At 35.2% G+C, this 25,842-nt stretch overlaps 1 protein-coding gene across 2 annotated transcripts; it reads left to right on the top strand.

Annotated features, from left to right (window-relative positions):
• The first annotated feature begins 779 nt into the window (after nucleotides 1-779).
• On the top strand, nucleotides 780-25,338 carry Gm20897 (predicted gene, 20897). Of its 2 annotated transcripts, XM_030251594.1 has the most exons (9): nucleotides 780-897; nucleotides 6,231-6,297; nucleotides 6,947-6,981; nucleotides 14,005-14,071; nucleotides 14,651-14,685; nucleotides 21,840-21,957; nucleotides 22,716-22,815; nucleotides 24,851-24,949; nucleotides 25,309-25,338. In XM_030251594.1, the coding sequence occupies exons 1-9, from the start codon at nucleotides 780-782 to the stop codon at nucleotides 25,336-25,338; spliced, it is 669 nt and encodes a 222-aa protein (XP_030107454.1). The 2 variants fall into 2 exon arrangements, with proteins under 2 accessions (XP_030107454.1, XP_030107455.1); XM_030251595.1 differs by lacking the exons at nucleotides 14,005-14,071; nucleotides 14,651-14,685.
• The last annotated feature ends 504 nt before the right edge of the window (nucleotides 25,339-25,842 follow it).

Genomic DNA, 25,842 nt, shown 5'->3' with positions numbered 1-25,842 from the left:
ATCTTTGTAGTTTCAGCTGGCCCGGCTTGGCCTGGCCTTGAACTTACAATCTTCAGATGTTTGAAATCCTCGGCTTCCCCAAATCCCTAATTTCTCCAATATAAGGTCTTTCTGTGTGGGTGGTGGTGGTAGTTCATGTTTTTTTGTAGACTTAGTGGTGGATCTTTTTGATATGAATATACAGTTACCATGTTCTTTATCTTTCTGGATAGAACTGTGAGTTTACGTTAGACTGAGATAAACTGGTAAACAGAATTGCTGATGTTTTGTTTAAAAATATTCTGTGGGAGATAGGACCAAAATTCAGATACCTCAAAGGTTAAAGGATGTTGCTCATCGTTTTTTAAGAGGAGGGGAGGACTCATATGTTGAAGGTTGGCCAGTTTTTGTCTCTCTTTAAACTGAGAAATGGCAGACTAATAATTTAGGTTCTAAAGGAGGTTTTTAAAGAAGTGAGTTAAAGAAGTTTTTAAAACAAGTTGTGAGGGAGAGGGACATGATAAATGGGATACATGGAGGAAATGGTACGGGTAAGTGTATATATATATGCATCACCATATTGAATATGTACACAGAACTCTCTGATAAAGGCAATTGATTAAAAATATACATGTTAAGTAAAAAAAGAAATGATCTTTCATTGAGCTAAAATAATTATTTGATTTTTTGTTATTTTTAATTATTTAAATGATAATTTTTAATCAGGTAACTAAGTTCTTTTTTTTTTCCTTTTTATTTTTATTGTTTTTTTTTTAAACTAAGAAGACTACTGAGTTCTTATGAGAAGAATGGCTCTTAAGAAATTGAAGGTGATACCAAAGGAAGGTTACTTATTACTTTTGGACTTTGATGATGAGGACGATGACATAAAAGTTTCAGAGGAGGCTCTTTCGGAAGGTATCGCATTTCCAGTATTAATTGTGTCCTGCAGTTCATTAGACTTTACCTAGTCACCTGAAATGGAAGAAGTCTTTGTTAAGAGTTTACATATACTTCATTTCTAATTTTACCTATATCTCTCTATTCCTATATACAAGATTTTGCAGCACATAAACCTACTCTTGGAACTATATCAGCATATGTTGAGAGAGAAGAACTTTCTTGATTTCACCTCAAGAAAAGACATGAACATTGTTCGTATAATATGTTTGCCAAACATGAATTTATTTCATAAAACTTTCAAATAAATTATTTCCTTTCTTTTTCTATTATAACTTTTCCTTATTTACATTTCAAATATTATCCCCGTTTCTAGTTTCCACTCCAAAAAATCTCCTGTCCTCTCCCCTCTCCCCCATCTCCCCAACACATCATCTACCAATTCCTAACCCAGGTATTCCCCCATACTGGGGCATAGGATCTTTACAGGAACAAGTGTCTCTCCTCCCATTGATGCCTGACTAGTCCATCCTCTGCTACATAAGAAGCTGGAATCATATATCCCATTATTTGTTTTCATTGATTGGTGGTTTAATCCCATGGAATTGTGGGGTACTTGTTAGTTCATGTTGTTTTTTCTTCTAGGGGCCTGCAAACTCCTTAAGCTCCTTAGGTATTTTCTCCAGTTCCATAACTGGGGACCCTGTGCTAAGTCCAAAGGATGTCTGTGAACATCCACTTTTTTATTTGTCAGGCATTAGCAGATCCTCTCAGGAGACAACTATATCATTCTCCTGCACCCAAGCCCTTGTTGGCATCTTCAGTAGATTTGGTGGTTGTATATGGGATGGATCCCCAAGTGAGGCAGTCTCTGTATTCTTTTATTCTCAGCTCCAATCTTTGTCTCTGTAACTCCCTCCATGATTATTTGGTTCCCCATTCTAAGAAGGAACGGCATATCCACACTTTGGTCTTCCTTCTTCAGTTTCATGGGTTTTGCACATTTTACCTTGGTTATTCTGAGCTTCAGGGATAATATCCACTCATCAATGTGTGAATATCATGTGTGTTTTTTGTGATTGGGTTAACTCTCTTAGGAAGATATCATCCAGATCCATCCATTTGTATAAAAATTTCATGAATTCATTGTTTTTAATAGCTGTGTAGTAATTCATTAAGTAAATGTGCCATATTTTCTATATACATTCCTCTAAAGAGAGTCATCTGGGTTCATTTCAGCTTCTTGTTATTATACAAAAGGCTGCTATGGACAAAGTGAAGCATGTTTCCTTATTACAAGTTTGAACTTCTGGGTATAACCTTATCAGTTTTATGAGGTCCCATTTGTCCATTTTTAATCTTATAGCACAAGACATTGGTAGTATTTTTTTTCAAGAATATCCCCCCTTTGCCCATGTATTCCAGGCTATTCCCCACTTTCTCCTCTATAAGTTTCAGTGTCTCTGGTTTTATGTGCAGTCCCTTGATCGACTTAGACTTGAGCATTGCACAGGGGATGAGAATAGATCAATTTACATTCTCCTACATGCTAACTGCCAATTGAACCAACACCATTTGTTGAAAATGCTGTCTCCTTTCCACTAGATGGTTTTAGCTCCTTTGTCAAAGATCAAGTGACTAAAGGTTTATTTCTCTGACTTCAGTTCTATTTCATTTATCTACCTGTCTACCACTATACCTGTACCATGTAGTGTTTATCACAATTGCTTTGTAGTGCACTTTGAGGTCAGGCATGGTGATTCCACAAGAGGTTCTTTTATTGTTGGGAATAGTTTTTCCTATACCAGGTTTTTGTTTTTTGTTGTTGTTGTTGTTGGTGGTTTTTTGTTGTTGTTGTTGTTGTTGCTTGTTTGTTTTTTTCAAATTCCAGGAGAATTTGTAATTTGCCCTTTCTAACTCAGTAAAGAATTGAGTTGGAATTTTGATGGGGATTATATTGAATCTATAAACTACTTTTGGCAGAACAGCCATTTTTACTATATTAATCCTTCCAATCCATGAGCATGGGAGTTCTTTCCATGTTCTGAGATCTTGTTTCATTTCTTTCTTCAGAGACATGAAGTTTTTATCATATATATCTTTCACTTTCTAAGTTAGAGTCACACCAAGCTATTTTATATTATTTGTGAGTATTGTGAAGGGTGATTTTTCCCTAATTTCTTTCTCATCCTCTTTTTCCTTTGAGTAGAGAAAGGCCACTGATATGTTTGAATTAATTTTATATTCACCTACTGCACTGAAGTCATATATATGGTTACGATTTCTCTGGTGCATTTTTGGGTCACTGATACATGCTATCATATATTCTGGAAATAGTGATATTTTGACTTCTTCCTTTCCAATTTGTATTCATTTGTTTTCCTTTTGTTGTCTAATTGCTCTGGTTAGGACTTCAACTACTATATTCAATAGGTATGAAGAAAGTGGGCAGCCTTGTCTGGTCCCTGATTTTAATGAGATTGTTTCATTTAGTTTAATGTTTCCTACTCGTTTGCTGTCTATTGTATTTTTTTTTTATGTTTAGATATGGGCCTTGAATTCCTGACCTTTCCTGGACTTTTATTATGAATGGGTGTTGTGTTTTGTCAAATGCTTTCTCAGCATCTAATGAGGTGATCATGTTGTTTTCGTCTTTGAGTTTGTTTCTATAGTGGATTAAGTTGACAAATTTCCATATATTAAACCATCCCTGCATTACAGGGATGAAGTCTACTTGACCATGATGGATGATCGTTTTGATGTATTCTTTTATTTGGTTTGCAGTGATTTTATTGAGTATTTTTCCTTCGAAATTCATAAGGGAAAATGGTCTGAAGTTTCCTTTCTTCATTGTGTTTTTGTATGGTTTGAATATAATTGTAATCTGGCTTCATAGAACAAATTCAATAGTGTTCCTTCTCTTTTGATTTTGCATATTAGTTTGAAGAGTTTTGGTATTAGGTCTCCATGTGTAAGACCCCGAAGATGGACCTCCTCTCAAGTCTAGTAAAGTCCCGGGATGAGCTGGCCAGCACCCCAATGACTTGAGAGAAATCGACACCTGATGCAAACTGCAAGAGTTTTTATTATCAGCTAGCTAAGGACAAACTCCTTCCACTGTGCAGGGCAGGGGCGTATGACTCTGAGATGTGACAGAAGAAGGTTTTTATTAGCTAGCTGAGGAATTGGGATGAGTTGGGAGGAGAGTTTGGAGGAGTTGGGAAGAGATGGGAGGAGTGTTCTTCTCTGCCCAGATGTCCTTGTCAAAACTCCAATTTTGAATCTCTAGCTTTAAGGCTCAGAAACCAAAAGGATTTTTGGTGGCTGTAGAGAACATAGAGTCTCTTTCTGGCTGTATTTTTATAAATCAGGGAAAACAATCTTGGAGAATGTCCAGGTGCTTTACCTTCCAGGGAGAAACGCTCTAAGTTGTGGTCTCACGTTTCCCACTCCTTCTAGTACATAGTTCTGATCTTATAAGTTAGAAAATTAAACCTCTGGCCCAGCTGCCAAACAAAGCCAACATGAGGTCACAGCTTTAGGATATGTAAGATTGAGAACCTCAGAAGCCCATTGAATGAGACAAAAGAGCCTCTTGCCATTGGGAGGAGGGAGGGAGGGAGGTTCCTGTGCAGTGCCCACTGTGTGTGAGCAGTGCCAGGCCAGTGGGCCATGGCAGGCTGGATGCCAGAACTGGGCACATGCTGGAGGTGTGGCAGCAGGGCTTGTGAGAATCATCAGGGAAAGTCCTTTTGATCTGAGTTCAAGTTTGCCAGAATGGTGGCACCAGACCAGGACAGGTACTCCTGTTTGAAATTTATGTGGCACCAAGATGGTTTCTGGTTCGTATGTTTTTTGGTTTTTTGTTTTTGTTTAAGTTTTTTATTGTGTTTCAACATTTCCAAGGCATTTTTTCTGACCAGTTGTAGGTCCTTCAAGTGAGCTAGTGGGAGTTCTGAAAAAGAAACATGAGGGTCAAACATTCCACCTGCTTCTGTTAAAGGGGGGGGGGTCCCCAGTTGAGGAGTTCGAATGGTGTAAGTTTAAATTTCCCTGTGGTGTTCCATACTCAGAACAAGGTGAAGGGAAAAAGAGCTGCATAATCTTTTCTGCAGGTCTCTAAAACCAATTTAGTCAAGGTTTCTTTTAATGCTCTATTCATGTGTGTTTTTGAGCTTTACTAAAGTTTCTTTTATGAGTGTGGATGACATTGCATTTGGCGTATAAATGTTCAGAATTGGGAATTCATTTTGGCAAATTTTAACATTGATGAATATGAAGTGTCCCTCCTCTTTTTTTTTTTTTGATAACTTTGGGTTGAAAGTCGAATTTATTTGATATTAGAATGGCTACTCCAACTTGTTTCTTTGTAACATTTCCTTGGATAATTGTTTTCCAGCCTTTTACTCTAAGGTAATATCTGTATTTGTCCCTGAGATTTGTTTCTAGTATGCTTGGTCTTGCTTACACATCCTGTCTGTTATTCTATATCTTTTTATTGGTGAATTGTGTCCGCTGATATTATGAGATATTAAGGAAAAGTAGTTGTTGCTTCCTGTTATTTTTGTTGTTAGAGTTGGAATGTGATTCATGTAGCTTTCTTCTTTTAGGTTTGCTTCAAGATCAATTTCTTGGTTTTTCTAGAGTGTAATTTCCCTCCTTATATTGGAGTTTTCCCATTATTACCCACTTGATGGGCTGGATTTGTTCGAGCATATTGTGTAGATATCGTTTTTTTTTTCACAGAATACCTTGTTTCCTCAATCTATTGTAAAATTTTTTGATGCGTCTAGTAGCCTTGTCTGGCATTTCTTTTCCCTTAGGGTCTGTATGACATCTGCCCTGGATATTATGGCTTTCATAATCTCTGGGGATAAGTTAGGTATAGTTTTGATAGGATTTCCTTTATAAGTCACTTGACCATTTTCCCTTAGTGCTTTTAATATTCTTCTTTTTCTTTTCTTTTTTTTTTATTATGCATTTGGAGTTTTGATTTCTATATGATGGAAGAAATTTCTCTTGTGGTCCAAACTATTTGGAGTTTTGTAGGCTACTTGTATATTCATAGGCAACTCTTTCTTTAGGTTAGGGAAGTTTTCTTCTATAATTTTGTTGAATATATTCACTGTCCCTAAATTTGAAAAACTTACTTGTCATTGATACCTATTATCCTTAAGTTTTGTCATCTCCTTGTGTCCTGGATTTTCTCGGTGTAAATATTTCCTTTCTAAAATCTCTTCCAAAAATTTACATGGAGAGTTTTTCCAGATAAATTCAAATCGATAGTACTTTATTAACTATTACTTATATAGAATCCTTTCAAATGTTTCTGTTTTCTATTGTTAATACAGTAAAGAGCCCAGCATTTGATAAAAATGAGAATATATCGCCTCAAGCAGAAGCAGATGAAGATATGGGGTAACATTTTCAATATTTTTTGCCAGCTCAATAGATTACTTCATAAGTAGTGTTTGTATTACCTTCACTGGAGAAGTAGATTCAGGAAGATAGCAATACAAATCAGACACTGCTATATGTTGAGTTCAAGCCCAGCTTGAGGTCCTTCAGACCTTGTGATAACAAACACATAGCAACTAGTATAATATGACCACCTGCCTGAGATCTTCCAAGATATACATACAAAGAAAAGGAGAAAAATCATGAAAATAAGAGGGGGACCATCTGGCAAGAAGAAGGGTCTCAGCAAGAGTGGGAGAGTAATGAATAAACTACTGTGGGTGTAAATGTATGAATTGGTAAAAGTAAAGGATACAAGATCACTTTGATACTCCACCATGTAATATATACATATATATATATATATATATATATATATATATATATATATATATACATACATACATACATATATATATACACATACATATACATATGTATATATATATGTATATATATATATATATGACATTTGTTCTTAACCAAACATTATATATTTATTATAAATAATTAAAAGAAAGTTCTTTTTAAAGTTTTGTGTGGGTAAGAAAAATGCCTACCAGTCCACTATATTTCTTGCATTAATTTTTTTATTTTCCTTTCTTCACAGAGATGAAGTAGACAGTATGTTGGATAAATCTGAAGGTATGTGTTTTTGGAGGTATTTGCCTGTTTTTTAAAGAGGTCAGAAGAGGGCATCAGATTTCTAGACTGTATAGCAAAAGGGGATAATTTTGGGTTCACAGTAATTGTAGTTTCCTTTAAAACACATATGAGATAACTTCTCAGCAAACATTCAGAATGCAAGATTAGCTGAAGATGTAGCTCAGTGGTAAATCACCATTTAAAAGTGATGAGTTTCATCTTCAGTGGCAAAAATAAACAAACAAAAACAAACAAAGAAACAAAACAAAACAATAACAATAAAAACCCCAAACAAACCAACAAATGCACCAAATTAACAAAAATCCTACCAAACAAGCAAAACACAGTTATAAGTCTTGCAAATGAAATGTTAGGTTGTCCAGTTTGCCAAATTAACTGCAAATTGTAAAATGAGCAAGAAACCCAGTTTACTCTTGTAAGGAAACAAGCAAAACCAGCAATAAGCATTTTAGGAGCCTAAACTTAGGGATGATTAGAGAAGAAAAAAAAATATACAGTGGCTACCACAAGAGAACAAACCTCTCAGAGGGGCTAGAGAGATGGCTGTTTTGGTAATGTGCTTTATTTGAAAGTATATAAATTAAGGAGGGGGTCTAAAATCGGCTTTAAACATGCAGGCTGCAACCCAGTGAAAAGTAGTTGGAGACAGCTTGCTGGCTAGCCAGGCTAGTGGCATTGGTGAGCTGCAGATTCAGAGAGAACCTGTCTCATGTTTTAAATTTGGGCAGTCAGAGGTGGTTCATGCCATAATCCCAGCAGTTGGTAACCAGGGTGAGGTCCAGGACTACAACCCTGCCTTGAAAAAAAAAAAAAAAGGAAGTTGGAATGTGATTGAGAATGCAGCAAATGTCTATTTGTCGCCCTCTTATGCATACTTATACTGAAATTAATATGCATCAGTTTTTTACAATACTCTTTATCTGATTTACACAATCCATTAAAATGATGGTTTTTGTCTTTTTGTTTTTTCTCTATGAGCAAATTGTCAATATTAAGAAAGTGTTATAATTTTGTAATCTCCACTGTATAGTACAAATAAACATCTTTCAAGAAAAATGATCAGCACACCTTAAAAGACACAAAGGACAGGGATGGAAAGATGGCTTAGAAATTAAGAGCACTTGTTGTTCTTGGACAGAACCAAGTTTTAGTTCCTAGGACCCACACAATGGCTCAAAACCATTTTTAATTCTATATCCATGGGTTTTGGAATTCTCTTCTAGTTTCTATGTGCACCACACATGCATGTTTATAAACACAAACATGCAAAAACAAATTACTTAAATAAATAAAACAATTGAAAATTACAAACAACAGCACCTTCATCTGAAACAAAGTAGGAGAGTCTTGTTTGGGGTCCGTTTTATTTTAGCTTTCAAGTTAGTATTGTAAACTTGGAAAATGGAAAGCCTCTGGGTAGTAGTGGCAGCTAAAATACTACCTCCTTTTTGCTCTTCAATGATAGACGACTGATTGAGCCTTTCTCACCCTTAGTACACATGTGCAAACACTGCCAATCAGCAAGGGCCTTGGCTGAGATTGTTTTCCCGCTATCCAAACCCTGTTACCTAGTATGCTTTGTGGTAGTCATCAAGCCGAGTTCTTGTGGAAGCAAGGTTCTTGAGGAAGCATGGTAGGGAGAAGTCTCAGTAGAGGTAGTCAATTGTCTGTTGAAAGATGATTAATACTGTTTGAGCTGGGGGCCTGTGTGGGGAAGAAGGTGAAGGGGTGGAGGTGTTACTTTAGGAGTAAGGAGAGGAGGTGACCCTCACTGGACTCAGGAAGGTACTGCTTCCAGGCTCACAATCAACTTTTCCCACTTAGTTCTCTGCTGAGAAAAACAGAGAACTTCACTAAGGGCAGGGGTTTGAACAGAATTATCTTCTAACAGAAAGCAGGAAGGCCAGGGAATTGGAGACCCTGGAAGTCTTCTTGGGGCTTGGGGAGGTGAGGAGTGAGTAAATTGGAAGTCAGTTAGTGGAGCCAACAGACTAAAACCTTCTTTTAGCTGCTGCTGCCTGCCAGGAATTCATTAAAAACGAACTGAAAACCAGTCTTCATTTACCTCTACCTGTTGTTAAAATGGCAGATTCCCGAAATTTCTATGTATAGGCTCCAATTGCCTCAAAATACAGAGGCTCCTCTCAGCCTCAGAAGTGCTGGGACTTCAGACATAATTCAGGCCAGGTTGTTGTTATTTATTTGTTGTTTTGGTTTAGGACAGTAAGCTCTAACTCTATATCTCAGGATTGTCTGAAACCTCACCTGCAGCTTTGACTGGCCTTGAAACTGAAGTCCCCAGCCTTACAAATGTACCTGGGCCTGAGGAAATATGTGTTCTTTATTTTTTATATTTAAATTTTTGTTTGTTTGTTTGTTTGTTTGTTTGTTTGTTTTTTATTCCTTTTTTCCTTGTTGAAGATTGAAACCAGAGCTTCTTGCTGTAGCAGTAAAATATTTGTCCAGCCAGAAAAACTTTATATTTTAGATCTGCTTTAGATTTGTATTATGATGAAAAAAATTGAGGAGCTTGGTTATGATAAAAGCAACCATGATTTCATTTGGAGATTGAGATGCAAACACATTTACTCTAATTTATCAAAACCCTAGCAACAATGGGACCAAAATTTAGATCATCCTGTGATTGCATATAAACCCACTTGAAGTCACAGTTAAAGCCATCATATTAGGTGTGTGTGTGTGTGTGTGTGTGTGTGTGTGTGTGTGTTTATTTACATTTCAAATATTAGTCATTTCCTGGTTTCACCCCAGAAATTCCCTTTACCATTCCACCCTCCCTCTGCTTCTATGAGCATGTTCCCCCACCCACCAACACCCATGTCCCTGCTCTGGTATTTGCCTACACTGGGACACCAAACTTCACATGACCAAGGACCTTTCCTCTCACTGATGTTTGACAAGGACATCCTCTGCTATGTATTTAGCTGGAGCCATGGTCCCCCTCTTTGTTTGCTGGCTTCGTCCCTGAGTGCTCTGGGGGGAGGGGGGCGGTCTGCTTGGTTCATATTATTGTTCTTCCTGTAAGATTACAAACCCCTTCAGCTCCTTCAGTCCTTCCTCTAACTCCTCCACTGTGGACCCCATAATCAGTCTGATTGTTGGCTGTGAGCATGAGCCTCTGTTTTTGCCAACCTCTGGCAGAGCCCCTAAGGACACAGCCTTATTAGGCTCCTTTCAGCAATCATTTGTTGGTATCCACAATAGTGACAGGGTCTGGTGTTTATATACGGGATGGATCCACAGGTGGGGCAGATTCTGAATGGTCGTTCCTTCAGTCTCTGCCCTGCACTTTGTCTCCATATTTCCTCCCAGTAGTATTTTGTTCCCCATTCTGAGAAGGACGGAAACATGCACACTTTTTTCTTCCTTCTTAAGGTTTATGTGGTCTGTGAATTACATTTTGGGTATTCTGAACTTTTAGGATAATATCCACTTATCAGTGAGTGCATACCATATTGTTTCCTTTGGGATTGTGTTACCTCATACAGGATGATATACTTTAGACATATCCGTTTGCGTGTGAACTTCCTGAAGTCATTTTTTCTTTATGGTCACTATACATTTTTATCACTATTTCTCTATAATACAGCTTGAGGTCAGGGATGATTCCCCCTGAAGTTCTTTTATTGTTGTGAATAGTTTTACAATATCCTGGATTTTCATTATTCCAAATGATTTTGCATATTGCTCTTTCTATCTTTATAAAGAATTAAGTTTGAATATTGATGGAGAGGGCATGGAATCAGAGCTTACTTATGGCAAGATAGACATTTTTACTAAATTATTTGGGACACCAATCTATGGCCATGGGAGATCTTTCCATCTTCTGAGAATTTCAATTCTATCTTCAGAGACATGAAGTTCTTGTCCTACAGAACTTTGACTTGCTTTTTTCGTGTCACACCAAGTTATTAAAATATGAGACTATTGTGAAGAGTGTTGCTTCCATAACTTCCTTTTCAGCCTGTTTATCCTTTGAGTAGAGGAAGGCTACTGATCTATTTGAGTTAATTGTATATCCAATCACTTTGCTAAAGTTGTTTCTCAGGCTTAAGGGTTCTTTAGAGGATTTTTTTGGGGTCACTAAATATACTATCTTATTACCTATTAATAGTGATATTTTCATTTGTTCTTTTCCAATTTTTAACTTTTTGACCTCTTTTTGTTGTCTATTTAATCTGGCTAGAACTTCTAGTACTATAGTGAATAGGTAGGGAGAGAGTGGGAAGCCTTGTCATATATTAGTGGGATTGCATCGAGTTTCTCTCCATTTATTTTGATGTTGGATCCTGGTTTGCTACTATGTTTAGTTGTGGGCCTTGCTTTCTGAATCTATCCAAGACTTCATCATGAAGGTGTGTTGATTTTTTTTAAATGATTCCTCAGCGTCTAATGAGATAATACTGTGTTTTTTTCCTTGAGATTCTTTACATATTGGATTACATTGATGGATTCCCATATATTGAACCATTCCTGTATCCCTGGGATGAAGCCGCTTGATCATGAAAGATGATCATTTTGATGTGTTCTTGGATTGTGTTTAACAGGATGTTATTGAGTACTTTTGCATCAATATTTATAAGTTAAATTGGTCTGAAGTATCCTGTCTTCATTGGGTTTTTGTATGGTTTGGGTATAAGAGTAAATGTGGCTTCATAGAACAAATTAAGTAGTGTTCATTTTCTTTTGTTTTTGCATAATAGATTGAAGATTGTTGGTATTGGTGTTTCATTGAAAGTCTGATAGAAATCTGTACTAAACCCATCAGATACGGGGCTTTTTTTTTTTTTTTTTTTTTTTGAGGGGGGAGCTCTTAATGACTGCTTCTATTTCTTTGGGGATTATGGGAGAGTTTACAGGGTTTATCTCAACCTGATTGAAATTTAGTACCTGACATCTGTCTAGATAATTGTCCAATTCATCCAGATTTTCCACTTTTGCTAAGTTACAGGATTATATAGTAGGATCTGATGATTTTTTTGGATTTACTAAGTATCTGTTGTTATGTCTCCCTTTTCATTACTGGTTTTGTTAATGTTGATATTTTCCCTGTGCCCTGTAATTAGTCTGGCTTATGTTTTATCTATCTTGTTGACTTTCTCAAAGGTACAGCTCCTAGTTTGTTTGATTTTATGTTATAGTTCCTTTGTTTCCACTTGTTTGATTTCAGCCCTGAGTGTGATTAGTTCCTGCCTTCAACTCCTCTTGGGTGAATTTCCTTCCTGTTATTCAAGGGGTTTTAGGTGTGCTGTCAACCTACTACTGTATCTTCTCTCCAGTTTCTATTTAGAGGCATTCAGAGCTATGAGATTCCCTTTAACACTGCTTTAGTTGTGTTCCACAACTTTCGGTATGTAGTAACTTCATTTTTTTTTAAACTCTAAAAAGTCTTACATTTATTTTTTTTTTTTATTTCTTCCCTACCTGATTTATCACTGACTGGATTTTTGTTCACCTTCTACGTGTACATGGGTTTTCAATTATTTATATTATTATTTCAGATCAGCCTTAGTCCTTGGTGATTAGATAGGATGTATGAGATTATTTGGATATTTTTATATCTGTTGAGGCATGTTTTGTGACTGATTATATTGTTAATTTTGGAGAAGGCGTCATGAGGTGCTGAGCAGAATGGACAATTTTTGTTCTAGAATAAAATGTTCTATAGATATCAACTAATGTATTTGTTTCATAACTTCTGTTAGTTTAACTGTGTCTTTTTTTAATTTTTCTTTCCAGGATCTTTCCATTGATGAGGAGGGTTGTTGAAGTCTTCTGCTATTATTGTGTGTGGTGCAATGTGCATTTTGAGCTGTACTAAAGTTTCTTATATGAATATGGATGCCATTGCATTTGGACTATAAATGTTTAGAATTGAAAATTCATCTTGGTAAATTTTAACTTTGATGAATATGAAGTGTCACTCCTTGTCTTTTTTGATAACATTGGGTTGAAAGTCAAATTTATTTGATATTAGAATGGCTACTCCAAATTTGTTTCTTTGGAACATTTGCTTAGAAAATTGTTTTCCAGCCTTTTACTGTGAGGAAATGTCTGTCTTTGTCCCTGAGGTTTGTTTCTGGTATGCTGGGTCTTGCTTACACATCCAGTCTGTTTGTCTATTTCTTTCTAATTGGTGAATAGAATATGGTGATATTAAGAGATACTAAGACAAAGTCTTTGTTTCTTCCTGTTATTTTTGTTGGAATTTTGTTCATGTAGCTATCTTCTTTTAGGTTTACTTCAAGATTAATATCTTGCTTTTGCTAGCATGTGATTTCCCTCCTTATATTGGAGTTTTCCCTTTATTATCCCTTGAAGGGTTTGGTTTGTTCAAAGATATTGTGTAAATATTGTTTTTTCACGGAATACCTTGTTTTCTCAATCTATGGTAAAATAGTTTTACTGCATATTATAGCTTTGGCTCTTATTTCTGCTCTCTTAGTGTCTGTATGATATCTACCGTGGATCTTATGGCTTTCATAGTCTCTGGGGAGAAGTTAGGTGTAATTCTGATAGGAATTCCTGTATATGTTACTTGACCATTTTACCTTACTGCTTTTAATATTCTTTCTTTGTTTTGTTCATTTGGTGCTTTGATTAATATATGATGGCAGGGATTTTTGTTTTTGTTGTTGTTTTTCTGGTCCAAACTATTTGGAGTTCTGCATGCTTCTTGTATGTTCATGGACATCTCTTTCACTAGGTTAGGAAAGGTTTCTTTTATAGTTTTGTTGAAGATATTCACTGGCCCTATAATTTGGAAATCTTACTTCTCATCTATACCTGTTATCCTTATGTTTTTTCTTCTCCTTGTGTCCTAGATTTCCTGGATGTACTTAATTTTACTTAATTTTTAAAATCTGTTTCAAAAACTCAAAATGGGCAGTTTTTCCAAAGAAATTCAAATTGATAGTACTTTATTAACTATTACTAATATTGCATACTTTCAAATGTTTACATTTTCTATTGTCAATACAGTAAATAATCCAGCAATTGGTAAAGATGAAAATATATCGCCTCAAGTAAAAGGAGATGAAGACATGGGGTAATATTTTCAATTCTTTTTCTTTTTTTCTCTTTTTTTTTCTTTCTTTTTTTTTTTTTTTTGCCAGTTCAATAGAGTACTTCAAAAGTAGTGTTTGTGTTACCTTCACTGGAAAACTAGATTCAGGAAGATCAGCATTTCAATGTCAGATGCTGATATATGTTAAGTTCAAGCCCAGCTTGGGATCCTTTAGACTTTGTGATCACAAACACATAGGAACTCATACAATAGGACCACCTGCATGTGATCTTTGACACACTCAAAGAAAAGGAGAAACATCATAAAAATAAGTAGGGGACTATCTGGGGGAAAAAAGGGTCTTGGCAATTGTGGGAGAGTTATGAATAAACTCCTTGTGGGGTGTAAACGTATGAATTGTTAAAAGTAAATAATCCAAGTTCAAGTTGGTAGTCCACCATATATTTTATATGCATATGACATTTGTTCCAAACCAAACATTATATATTTATTATAAAAAATTAAAGAAGGTTCTGTGTAAAGTTTTGTGTGTGGTAAAAAAAATGGCCTACCAGTCTACTATATTTCTTGCTTTAATTTTTTATTGTTCTGTCTTCACAGACATGAAGTAGGCAGTATGTTGGATAAATCTGGAGGTATGTGTTTTAGAAATATTTCCCTGTTTCTTGAAGAGGCCAAACGAGGGAAACAGATCTCTATAGAACCTATAGCATAGGGGGATAATTGTAGGCTTCACAGAAATTATAGTTTTCGTTAAAAAATACACACAGATAACTTCTCATCCAACATTCAAAACTAAAGATTAACTAAAGATGTAGCTCAGTGGTAAAGCACCATTAAAAGTTATAAATTTCATCTTCAGTGGTGAAAACAAAAACAAAAACAAAAAACCAGCAAAAAAAACAAACCCAGCAAATTAAAAAAAAAAAAAAAAAAGCACCAAAGAAACAAAACACAGCAATAAGACTAGTAAATGAAATGTCAGTTCGTCCAGTGTGCCAAATTAGCTGCAAATTGTAAAGTGAGCAAGAAAACCAATTTGCTGTTGTAAGGAAACAAGCAAAACCACCACTAAGCATTTTAGGAGCCTAAACTTAGGCATGATTAGAGAAATAGAAAAAGAAACCAAACAAACAAAAAACAAACAAACAAAAAATTGCAGTGTCTATAGCAACAGAACAAACCTTGAAGAGTGGCTAGAGAGATGGCTGTTTTAGTAAAATGTTTTTCTTGAAAATAAAAGTGGGGGCCTAGAATCCACTTCTAAAATGCAGGCTGCCAACCAGTGCTGAGTAGGTGGAGACAGCTTGCTGGCTAGCCGAGGTAGTGGCATTGGTTAGCTGCATATTCAGAGAGAACCTATCTCAAGTTTTAAGTTGGGTCAGTCAGTGGTGGCACATGCCTTAATCCCAGACGTTGGGAGGCAGAGGCAGGGAGATTTTTGATTTTGATGCCACCCTGGTATACAGGGTGAGTTCCTGGTTAACCAGAGCTATACAGATAAACCCTGACTTGAAAAAAAAAAACTGAAAATGAAAAAGAAATTTGGAATATAATTGAGAATAAAACAGATGTCTATATCTGGCCTCCTTATGCACCCATATACTGAAATGTATACACTCCATTTTTATCCTGAAACTATTTATGATTTACACAATCCATTAAAATTATGTTTTTTGTTGCTGTTTTGTTTGTTTGTTTGTTTGTTTTTCTGTTTCTGGAAATAGACAACATTAACAAAGTCATTTTTTATACTCTCCATTATATAGTAAAATTAAACATCTATCGTGAGAAATGGTCCAGCACACCTTAAAACACACACAGGATAGGAATGGAAAGATGGCTTAGAAATTAAGAACACTTGTTGCTTTTGTACAGAACCAAGGTTTAGTTCCTAGAACCCACATAATTCTCAAAATCATTTTTAATTCTAGATCCAGAGATTTTGGCATCCTATTCTAGTTTCTAGGGGAACTAGTCATACATGTTATATAAATACAAACATGCAAAAACACTTTAGTTTAAAAAAAAAAAAGAAACAAAAAAACAAAACAAACAAACAAACAAACAAAAAACAATTTAGAGTTACACAGAACAGTCCCTTCATCTGAAACAAAGTAGGAGAGTCGTCTTTGGAGTTCATTTTATTTTAACTTTCAAGTTAGTATTGCAAACTTAGAAAATGGAAAGCCTCTGGGTAGTAGTGGAAGTTAAAATACTACCCGCTTTTTGAAGCTTTAATCACAGATGACTGAAAGAGCCTCTCTTACCCTTAGTACTCATGTGCAAACACAGCCAATCAGCAATGGGCTTGGCTGAGATTATTTTCCTGCTGTTCAAACCCTGTTACCCAGTATGGTGGCTACAAAGAGTTCTTGAGGAAGCAAAATTCTTGAGGAATCATGGTAGGATGAAGTCTCAGTGGAGGTAGTCAATTGTCTGTTGGTTAATCCTGGTTCAGCCTGGGGTCTGGGTGGGGATGAAGGTGGAGTTTTGGAGGTGTTTCTTCAGGAGTAATGAGATTAGGTGACCCTCACTGGACTCAGGAAGTTGCTACTTCCAGGTTCACAATCGACCTTTCCCACTTAGGCCTCTGCTGAGAAAAACTGAGAACTTCACTGTAAGTGCAAGAGTTTGAACAGACTAGCTCCTAGCAGAAATCAGGAAGGCCAAGGAAATGGAGACCCTGAAAGTATTCTTGGGGACTGGGGATGTGAGGTGTGAGTAAACTGAACTTCACTTAGTGGATGAAACAGACAAAACCCTCTTCTGTGCAACTGCTTCCCACCAGGAATTTATTAAAAAGAAACTGAAGACCAGTCTACATTTTAACGTGTTGTGAAAATGCCACATTGCCGAAATTTCTATATATAGGTTCCAAACTGCCTCAAATACTAGAGGCTTCTCTCAGCCTCAGAAGTGCTGGGAATTCAGACATAATTCAGACCAGGCTGTCTTTATTTATTTGTTGTTTTGGTTTAGGAAAGTAACCTCTAGCTCTATATCTCAGGATTGTCTGAAACCTCAATTGCAGCCTGGACTGGCCTTGTACCTGAAGTCCTCAGCCTCAGAAATGTAATGGGGCCCGAGGAATCATGCCTTCTTTATTTTTTATATCTAAATTTTGGGGGTTTTTATTTTTCATTCCTGAAGATTGAAACCAGAGCTTCTTGCTGTAGCAGTAAAATATTTGTCCAGCCAGGAAGAATTTTATATTTAAGATTTGTCTTAGATTTGTATTGTGATGAAAAAGGTAAAAAGGTTGAGGAGCTTGGTTGTGATAAGAGCAACTATGATTTTATTTGGAGATTGAGATGCAGACACATTTACTCTAATTTATCAAAAAACTAGCAGGAATGGGAAAAATTTAGATCATCCTGTGATTAGATGTAAACCCACCTGAAGACACAGTTAAAGCCATCTGTGTGTGTGTGTGTGTGTGTGTGTGTGTGTGTGTGTGTGTGTGAGTGTGTGTGTATTTATTTACATTTCAAATATCAGCCATTTCCTGGTTTAATCCCAGGAAATCCCTATTCCATTTGACACTTGCTTTGTTTCTATGAGCCTGTTCCCTCACCCACATACTCCACCTCCCTACCCTGGCATTTGCCTACACTGGGGCATGGAGCTTTCACAGGACCAAGGACCTCTCCTCCCACTGATGTCTGACAATACCATCCTCTGCTCTATATGCCGCTAGAGTCATGGGTGCCCCTCTTTGTTTGGTGGCTTAGTCCCTGAGTGCTCTGGTCTGTCTGCTCGGTTCATATTGTTGTTCTTCCTGTAAGGTTGCAAACCCCTTCAGCTCCTTCAGTTCTTCCTCTAACTGCTCCCCTGGGGACCCCATGATCAGTCTGATTGTTGGCTGTGAGCATCAGCCTCTGTTTTTGCCAAGCCCTGGCAGAGCCTCTCAGGAGACAGTCATATTATGCTCCTATCAGCAAGCACTTGTTGGTATCCACAATAGTGACTGTGCCTGGTTTCTGTATATGGGATGGATCCAAAGGTTGGACAGAATCTGGATGGTCATTCCTTAAGTCTCTGCCCTGATCTCCACATTTCCTATCAGGAATATTATGTTCCCCATTCTAAGAAGGACTGAAACACCTACACTTTTGTCTTCCTTCTTCTTCAGCTTCATGTGGTCTGTGAATTACATTTTGGGTATTCTGAGCTTTTAGGATAATATCCACTTATCAGTGAGTGCATACCATGTTTTTTTTTCCTTTGAGATCACACAGGATGATATATTTTAGATCTCTCCATTTCATGAAGGCATTGTCTCTGTACCATTACCATACATTTTTTATCACTATTTCTGCATAATACAGCTTAAGGTCAGGGATGATTCCCCCTGAAGTTCTTTTATTGTTGAGAATAGTTTTGGGATATTCTGGAGTTTTGATATTCCGAATGGTTTTGCATATTGCTCTTTCTGTCTCTACGAAGAATTGAGTTTAAATTTTGATGGAGAGTGCATGGAATCTGTAGATTGCTTTTGGGAAGACAGCCATTTTTACTAACTTAATCTATGACCATGGGAGACCTTTCCATCTTCTGAGATTTTTCAGTTTCTTTCTTCAGAGACTTGAAGTTCTTGTCATAGAAATCTTTCACCTGCTTGGTTTGAGTCACATCAAGGAACTATAATTTGTGACTTTTGAAAGGTGTTGTTTCCATAATTGCCTTTCATCCTGTTTATCTTTTGAGTAGAAGAAAGGTACTGTTTTGTTTGAGTTAATTGTATATCTAGCCACTTTGCTGAAGTTGTTTTTCAGGTTTATGGGTTCTCTGATGGAATTTTTGTGGTCACTTAAGTATACTATTTTATTATCTGCTAATAGTGATATTTTGATTTATTCCTTTCCAATTTTTATTCCTTTGACCAATTTTTGTTTTCTAGTTGCTCTGTCTAGAACTTGTAGTACTATAGTGAATTGGTAGGGAAAGAGTAAGAAGCCTTGTCTAGTCCTGTCTTGTCTTATTTTAGTGGGATTGCATCAAGTTTCTTTCCATTTAATTTGATGTTGGCTTCTGGTTTGCTTCTATATTTAGGTATGTGCTTAAAATTCTTAATCTATCCAAGACTATTATCATGAAGGTTTGTTGATTTTTTTTCAAATAATTTCTCTTCATCTAGTGAGAACTGTGTGTGAATTTGCTTCAATATATGTGTGCATGTTTGGATGTGTGTGTCTGTGTGTGTGTGACAGATACATATATATGTATCTGATGAATCCGATTGTTTCATAACTTCTCATTAGTTTCACAGTGTCTCTTTTTCATTTCTTTTTTCCAGGACCTCTGCGTTGCTCAGAGTGGGGTGTTGAAGTTTCTCACTATTATTATATGGGGTACAATATGTACTTTGAGTTCTAGTAAAATTTCTTTATGAATTTGGTTGCCCTTGTATTTGGAGCATAGATATTCAGAATTGTGAGTTCATCTTTGATGAATTATCCTTTGATAAGCATGAAGTAACATTACTTACCTTAAAAAACAAAAAAAAGTACTTTGTGAACCTCCTCTTTTCACAGTAGGCCCTCTTGACTACTGAGGCTTTTTTGTAACAGCTTTGAAGGAATTTTAAAAGGAAAAAAAAATAGATGTAAACAATTTCACAGTTCCATGTACTCATAGCTAAGTGATATGTATACAAAATTCTGTACATGAAACATATTTTCATTGATCCAGTGCTAATTTTATATTAAGTCAGTTTCTTTTCTAGGAGTCTTCTGTGCTTCCTTCTTTATATGGCACAGTGCAAAACTGAATTCTTTAATGTAACCCTTATAACTTATTTTTAAATTTTATGTTATGGTTATTGTTTTTTTTTTCTTTCACGTGTGTATGTGCACAACTAGTGTGTCTTGTACCTGAGGAAGCCAGATGAAGGCCTTGAATCCCCTGAAACTGAAGTTATAGGTAGTGAGCCACCTTGTGGGTTTTGGTACTCCAATCTCAGAAAGCTGGAAGGGAACCAGTGCTCTTAACTGCTGAATCATCTCTCCAATCCCTTCATTGTTTTTTTTTTCTTTTTATGAAATGAATTATGTAACTGTAAGTGGAAGACAACTTACTAAACAATGAGAGAATGATACTCAGATTCTAAAGTATCTGTTTTAAATTATATGTAACTGAATGCTAAGTGAGCTTTCTCAGAAGACAGTAACTTGTCTTTGAGATATGGTGTCATTATGTAGTTCAGGCTGGCCTGCATTTTCCTATTTAACCTATGCAGTCTTTACACTGGAAATCTCCTGCTTAAGCTTCCAAAACTAGGATCATACACACACACAAAAAAAAAAAAATCTTTACATGGCTTACTAAACAATGCTCCTAATACCTATTTTTGGACTTATTTATGTGTATTAGTGTTTTGCTTACAGTTATATATGTGCACCACATGTGTACCTGTTGTTCAGATATCAGTTGATTATTTCAGATACCTGGAACTGGAGTCAGATAGTTGTGAGCCACCATATGAGTGCTAGACACCAAACCTATGTCCTTTGCAAAGAACAGGAAGTACTCTTAACTGCTGAGCCATATCTCTACCCCCATGAAACAATATTATATTTTTAAAAAATAATATTTTGCTTCTTTCAAGTTACCCATTTTACCAAATTATTTTTTTTCAACTGAAGGATTTGCTCTATTTAGAGGAGGCAGAATAATCATTTAATAATCTGATTTTGTCTAGTACTATGTATGGTGAGAATATTAAACATGTACACCGAAATATAGCTTCATCCTTGTTACTGAAAGCTAACTGTGCATGCTAGAAAGGTACTAAACATTTTCTGAAGCATTACAATTTTCATGAACTGCAGCAGTTACTGATCAAAAGTTCCTACCATAATTTTCTTCAAGTGTTTTTTTAAAGGATATGTTCTGAAATATAATTACCAATTCACTTTAGAAATAATTTTATTTTGATTAAAAAAAAACTTGGAGATCATTGTTTTAAACATAGATTTTAACATTTTTATCTATTTTTATTTATATAGGTATTTTGCCTATAAGTATGTCTGTGAGTCATATACATATGTACCTGGTGCATGCAGAATTTAGAACAGGGCATCACATCCCCTGGAACTGGAGTTGGAGATATTTGTGCACATTATGTAGGTGCTAGGAATCAAACGCAGGTTTGATCCTGACAGGGTCTCATTTGTAGCTCTGTCTGTCCTGGAACTCAGTATGTTGACCAGGTTAACCTGGAATACACAAATATCTCTCTGCCTTTTCCTCCAGAATACTAGGATTAACATGGGAACCAATATGACCGGTTGCCCTCTTATTTTAATTGAATATTTTAAACAATGGGTCTAACAGTTCCACAGTCAAGTTTGTTCTTTCAGTTGCATCATCTTTTTTAGATTTGGAAAAGAATTAGCCTTTATTAAAAGTGTTTCCTTATGAAGAATTAAGTATACTTTTGATCCTTTGTTTTGTGCATTTGTTCTTTTGAAAACTGTTCTTGAAGCTCAAAATTATTTTCCTTACAGAAATTAAAATTCAGATAAGATTAGATATTTCTTATCCAAAATACATGGACTGTTTTTTTCTATGTTGTGGAACATTTCTGTAGACTTTACAGGTTGAACATCCTTCATCTGAACATACCAAACCCTAAGTATTCTAAAGTATGAAGCATGTTTGTGATATCTATCATTTAATTTTGTTTCCATAGCATTATTGAATGAAATTTATCTATATCTATTTTTACTTGAATACATGGAATCATCTATTTTTTCTTCAAAATGACCCTTTATTTTTAATATAGATGACATTTATAAGACGCTTCACATAAAGAGAAAATGGATGGAAACTTATGTCAAAGAATCTTTCAAAGGCAGCAACCAGAAATTAGAAAGATTTTGCAAAACGAACGAACGAGAGAGGTAGAGTTGTTATATTTGTAGGGTCAAATGTGTATCATTTTAAAAATTATATGTGGCTGAAGTTAAAAAAAAATTATATCATGTCTGATTCTTTAGTAAAAATGTGTGGCTTTGATTTTGTCTAAACAGTTAACCCTATAACATCATGTCTTCAAGCAAACTAAATCTAATTCATAGAAATCTATGAAAATTTTATTTTCTGCTTTAAGTCAATGTTAATGAGATTTAAATTTTAATTTACATTCATTGTGGAAATACAGAAGTCTTGCACATAGTCTTAGGAATGTAATTTATGGATTATTATGTTTAACAATATTCAAAAGGAACAACTACAATTACATATGCAGACAATTTGTATATTTTAGTTGACATGTTTTGCACTGTCTTTACTAAGGCAATGTATGAAAAATAAATTAGAACTTATATTTGGTAGAAAATAATGAAAAAAAAACACATTGAAATATAATTAAATTTTGTACATGTATATATATATATATGTGTGTGTGTGTGTGTGTGTGTGTGTGTGTGTGTTACGTGTGTGTTGTGTGTGTTTATATTTCTTTAATTTTGAAAAGCTAAAACGTAAATGAAAACCTCTCTGATAATATGTTAGCGGAAAAATCTATAATGATTTCCCATTAGATATTTTATACTGCTATTTTTCTTTTTATAGTATGAAATGTTCAATTGAATTTGTTCTGAGTGTTCATTTTCATATTGGTATGAAATGTGCCTGCTTTTGTTACTGTGCTTTACAGGAAGAACATCAACAACAAATTTTGTGAGCAGTATATAACTACATTTCAGAAGTCTGATATGGATGTACAGAAATTCAATGAAGAAAAAGAAAAATCAGTGGTTGGTACCATAAAAAAAACTTAATATTTAACCTAGTATTACTAAGTAGGAATGGAACAACTAGCCTTGAGTTGAGCATATGAAACTAAATTAAGTTCCATTATCTATCTATCCTTGCTTCTGTTCTAGTCTTACTGAGATATAAACTATTGATTGCATACTATATCAATGAAAACGACTAGGCATTTTATGGTATACCAGATCATAAATTTTCAAGAGGCAGACATTTGCAGAAAGATCAAGAGATGATTACCAGTGACTACAAAAAAAAAAACAAAAACAAAAAAAAAACAAAAAAACCACAATATATCAGAGTTCAAAGAAGAGAGAAAGCTTATTTATTGGTTTCACCTGGACTCTGTTGTTTATATTAAAAAACCAACTCAATTTGGTAAATCAGTTCTTACAGTCCTAAATTTAGTAAAGATTTAGTAACAACAGAGGATGGAAACAAACAATCTCAACAGCCCTGGAAGAATTTTCCTGTGGAAGAATATCAGCAAACAATTTTAGATCACGTCTCCATTACTCTACCTGTAGAGTCATCACCTGGTTTCCAAGTAAGATCTGAGACAACGATAATCATATTAACTATTTTATTTTATTTACTGGTTAATAGTTTGGAAAGTATTCAATTTGAAAGGAACAGCAAATTCATTCTTGCCTCAGAAGGCATTGAGGAACCTGCCATTATGAGTCAGTTCTGGAAAGAGATAGGAACTAAAGATAAATAATAAATACTCCAATTGAAGACAGTTTTTAAACATTGGACTCTGGATGACATTTCAAGGGAAAGTGATCATCCCTGTAAATAAGGAGTCTAAAGACAGAACAGCAGGGTACTTCAAAATTTGTAATTCTGCATATGGCAGCTGGTGAGAGGGAGCCAGTAAAGGAAGAGAACCACTGGTAGAAAGAAAACTACCATGAGTGAAGGAAAGTTTTAAAGAAGAAAAGATCCCTAAATGTGTCATATGCTGCATGTGGGCCCAATAAGATTGATTTACAGGGCTGGAAGATGGTTTAATTGGTAATCTTTCTCCCGTGTAGGCATGGAGACCCCAGCTTATATTCCCTGCATTGGGATGAATGCCCACACCACCACCAACAACAACAAAATAAACAACAACAAACTAGCAACACTAAAAACAAACCACCACCACCACAACAAAAAAAAGTTGGTGTGGTTGTGAGCATTTTAAAACAACCAATCTCAGATTTAGTTCAGAGAAAAGAAGATCTCCAGATCTTTGTAGCCACCAGGTGTAGCATAAATGATGAGCTCTAGGTTTAGTGAGATTCTGTCTCTGAAACAGTACTGTGAAATCAAAGATGACACCCAATATTAACCCTTTGTCTCCAAATGTATGCAGGTGCACTTTTTTTTAAAGATAAGCATTGCAAATTAGAGGTAATTTTACTTAATTATGATGATTTGAGTGCAAATGTGAGGTAAAAAATTGATCACAGTGAATAAAGGGCAAAACAGGATTGTAGTAGCCCAAGGTGAAAAGGTGTAAAGGGCTTGTCTTAATTTTTTTTAAAATGCAAATTATCATGGTTGTGCGCAACCCTAAAGAATACAATGAGAACTTTATGTTACTACTTCTATATGTTGCTTGAGATTGGAATCTAGAGAAAACCAATCTAAGCTTCCAAGACTAGGATTTTACCGAGTTCATGTATACATGGTGCATGCCTATAAACATAAGAACTTGGGAGGCTAAGGCCAGTCTGTGCATTATGAAAAACTCTTTCACATTAAAAAAAATTCCTACCCCACAATTGGTAGCATAATGTTATTTCATATTATTGTAAATATATATATATTTAGTCAAAATAGTTGTTAAAATTTTAAATCAGTTGGAAAACTATTCCTTTTAACTTTCATATAGAATTATTTTTGCTCACATAAATGTTTTAGTATTAGATATACATTTAGTGTTTTATTGTTAGACTACCATGCATGTTGCATGGCAGTAACAACAAAAATAAACAGAATTGTTATACTAATGTTTTCCTTTTACATTTGTAGAATAGTTGTCAAAAAGAACAACAAGCATTGAAACTGTCCAAATGTAGTCAGAACCAGACCCTGGAAGCAGTTAAAGAAATGCATGAGAAGTCCATGGAGGTATGTTGCACATGGTCCATAAAATGACCTTAGGAATCTAAATATGTTTTAATAATCATAAAGTTTTAACTACTTATTATTTTGAATTATTTCTTACTGAAATGACTGCTATTATCCATAAAATCCTAATGGCTTTGTATGAATTATTAAAGATATAAAATGATAAAAGGGGAATTTGACCTCAGATGTACCTCATACTTTAATAACACTATAATTATCCTGCTTTATTAAACATAACCCTAACACTAACCCTAATCCTAATCCTGACCTTAACCTTTACCCTATACATCATCTGCACAGAATCTTTCATATTTGTATCCTTGGGAATTTATTTAATAAGAGGTACTTTTCTGTTTTAGGTTTTGATGAACTTGGGGACCAAGAACTAAGATATGCTTTTTGGTGTAGATGGTGAACTGAGAAAAAAAAATGTCTATGTTTGAAAGAGCCATCATGGAGAATAATCTGAAGTACTCTTCTACTTTCCCATCTTCAGAAAAATGAAGCATGAAAAATTTTCACTTGCTGGTATATATATAAAACAAATAAAAAAATCTCTAACTTTTTTGTTTCATATGAAACAGAGTTTTAAAGTTTCTTTAATCCTTGTTATTCTGATGATTCTGAGAAGGAAGTTAATCCCAGTGATGTGATTACAAAGTTAACTAGCAGTTATACCTTTAGAGTTAAAATAGAACTTCTTTATTTTTAAATATCTTTAATCATTTTCTTGTTTAAGTGTAAGTGCATCTTTATATTAACTTCCAAAGGAAATCTAAATGAATATGTGAATGGTATATAGTCCCGTGGACTGAAATTCCACACACTAATATAGTTGAATTATTTAAAATTTATTCTTATACTTTTTTTAAAGTCGAGATTTTATTCTTCTC

The sequence above is a fragment of the Mus musculus genome, chromosome Y (assembly GCF_000001635.26).
Source record: "Mus musculus strain C57BL/6J chromosome Y, GRCm38.p6 C57BL/6J".
Taxonomy (NCBI): Eukaryota; Metazoa; Chordata; class Mammalia; order Rodentia; family Muridae; genus Mus; species Mus musculus.
This window is presented reverse-complemented; position numbering and strand designations above follow the sequence as displayed.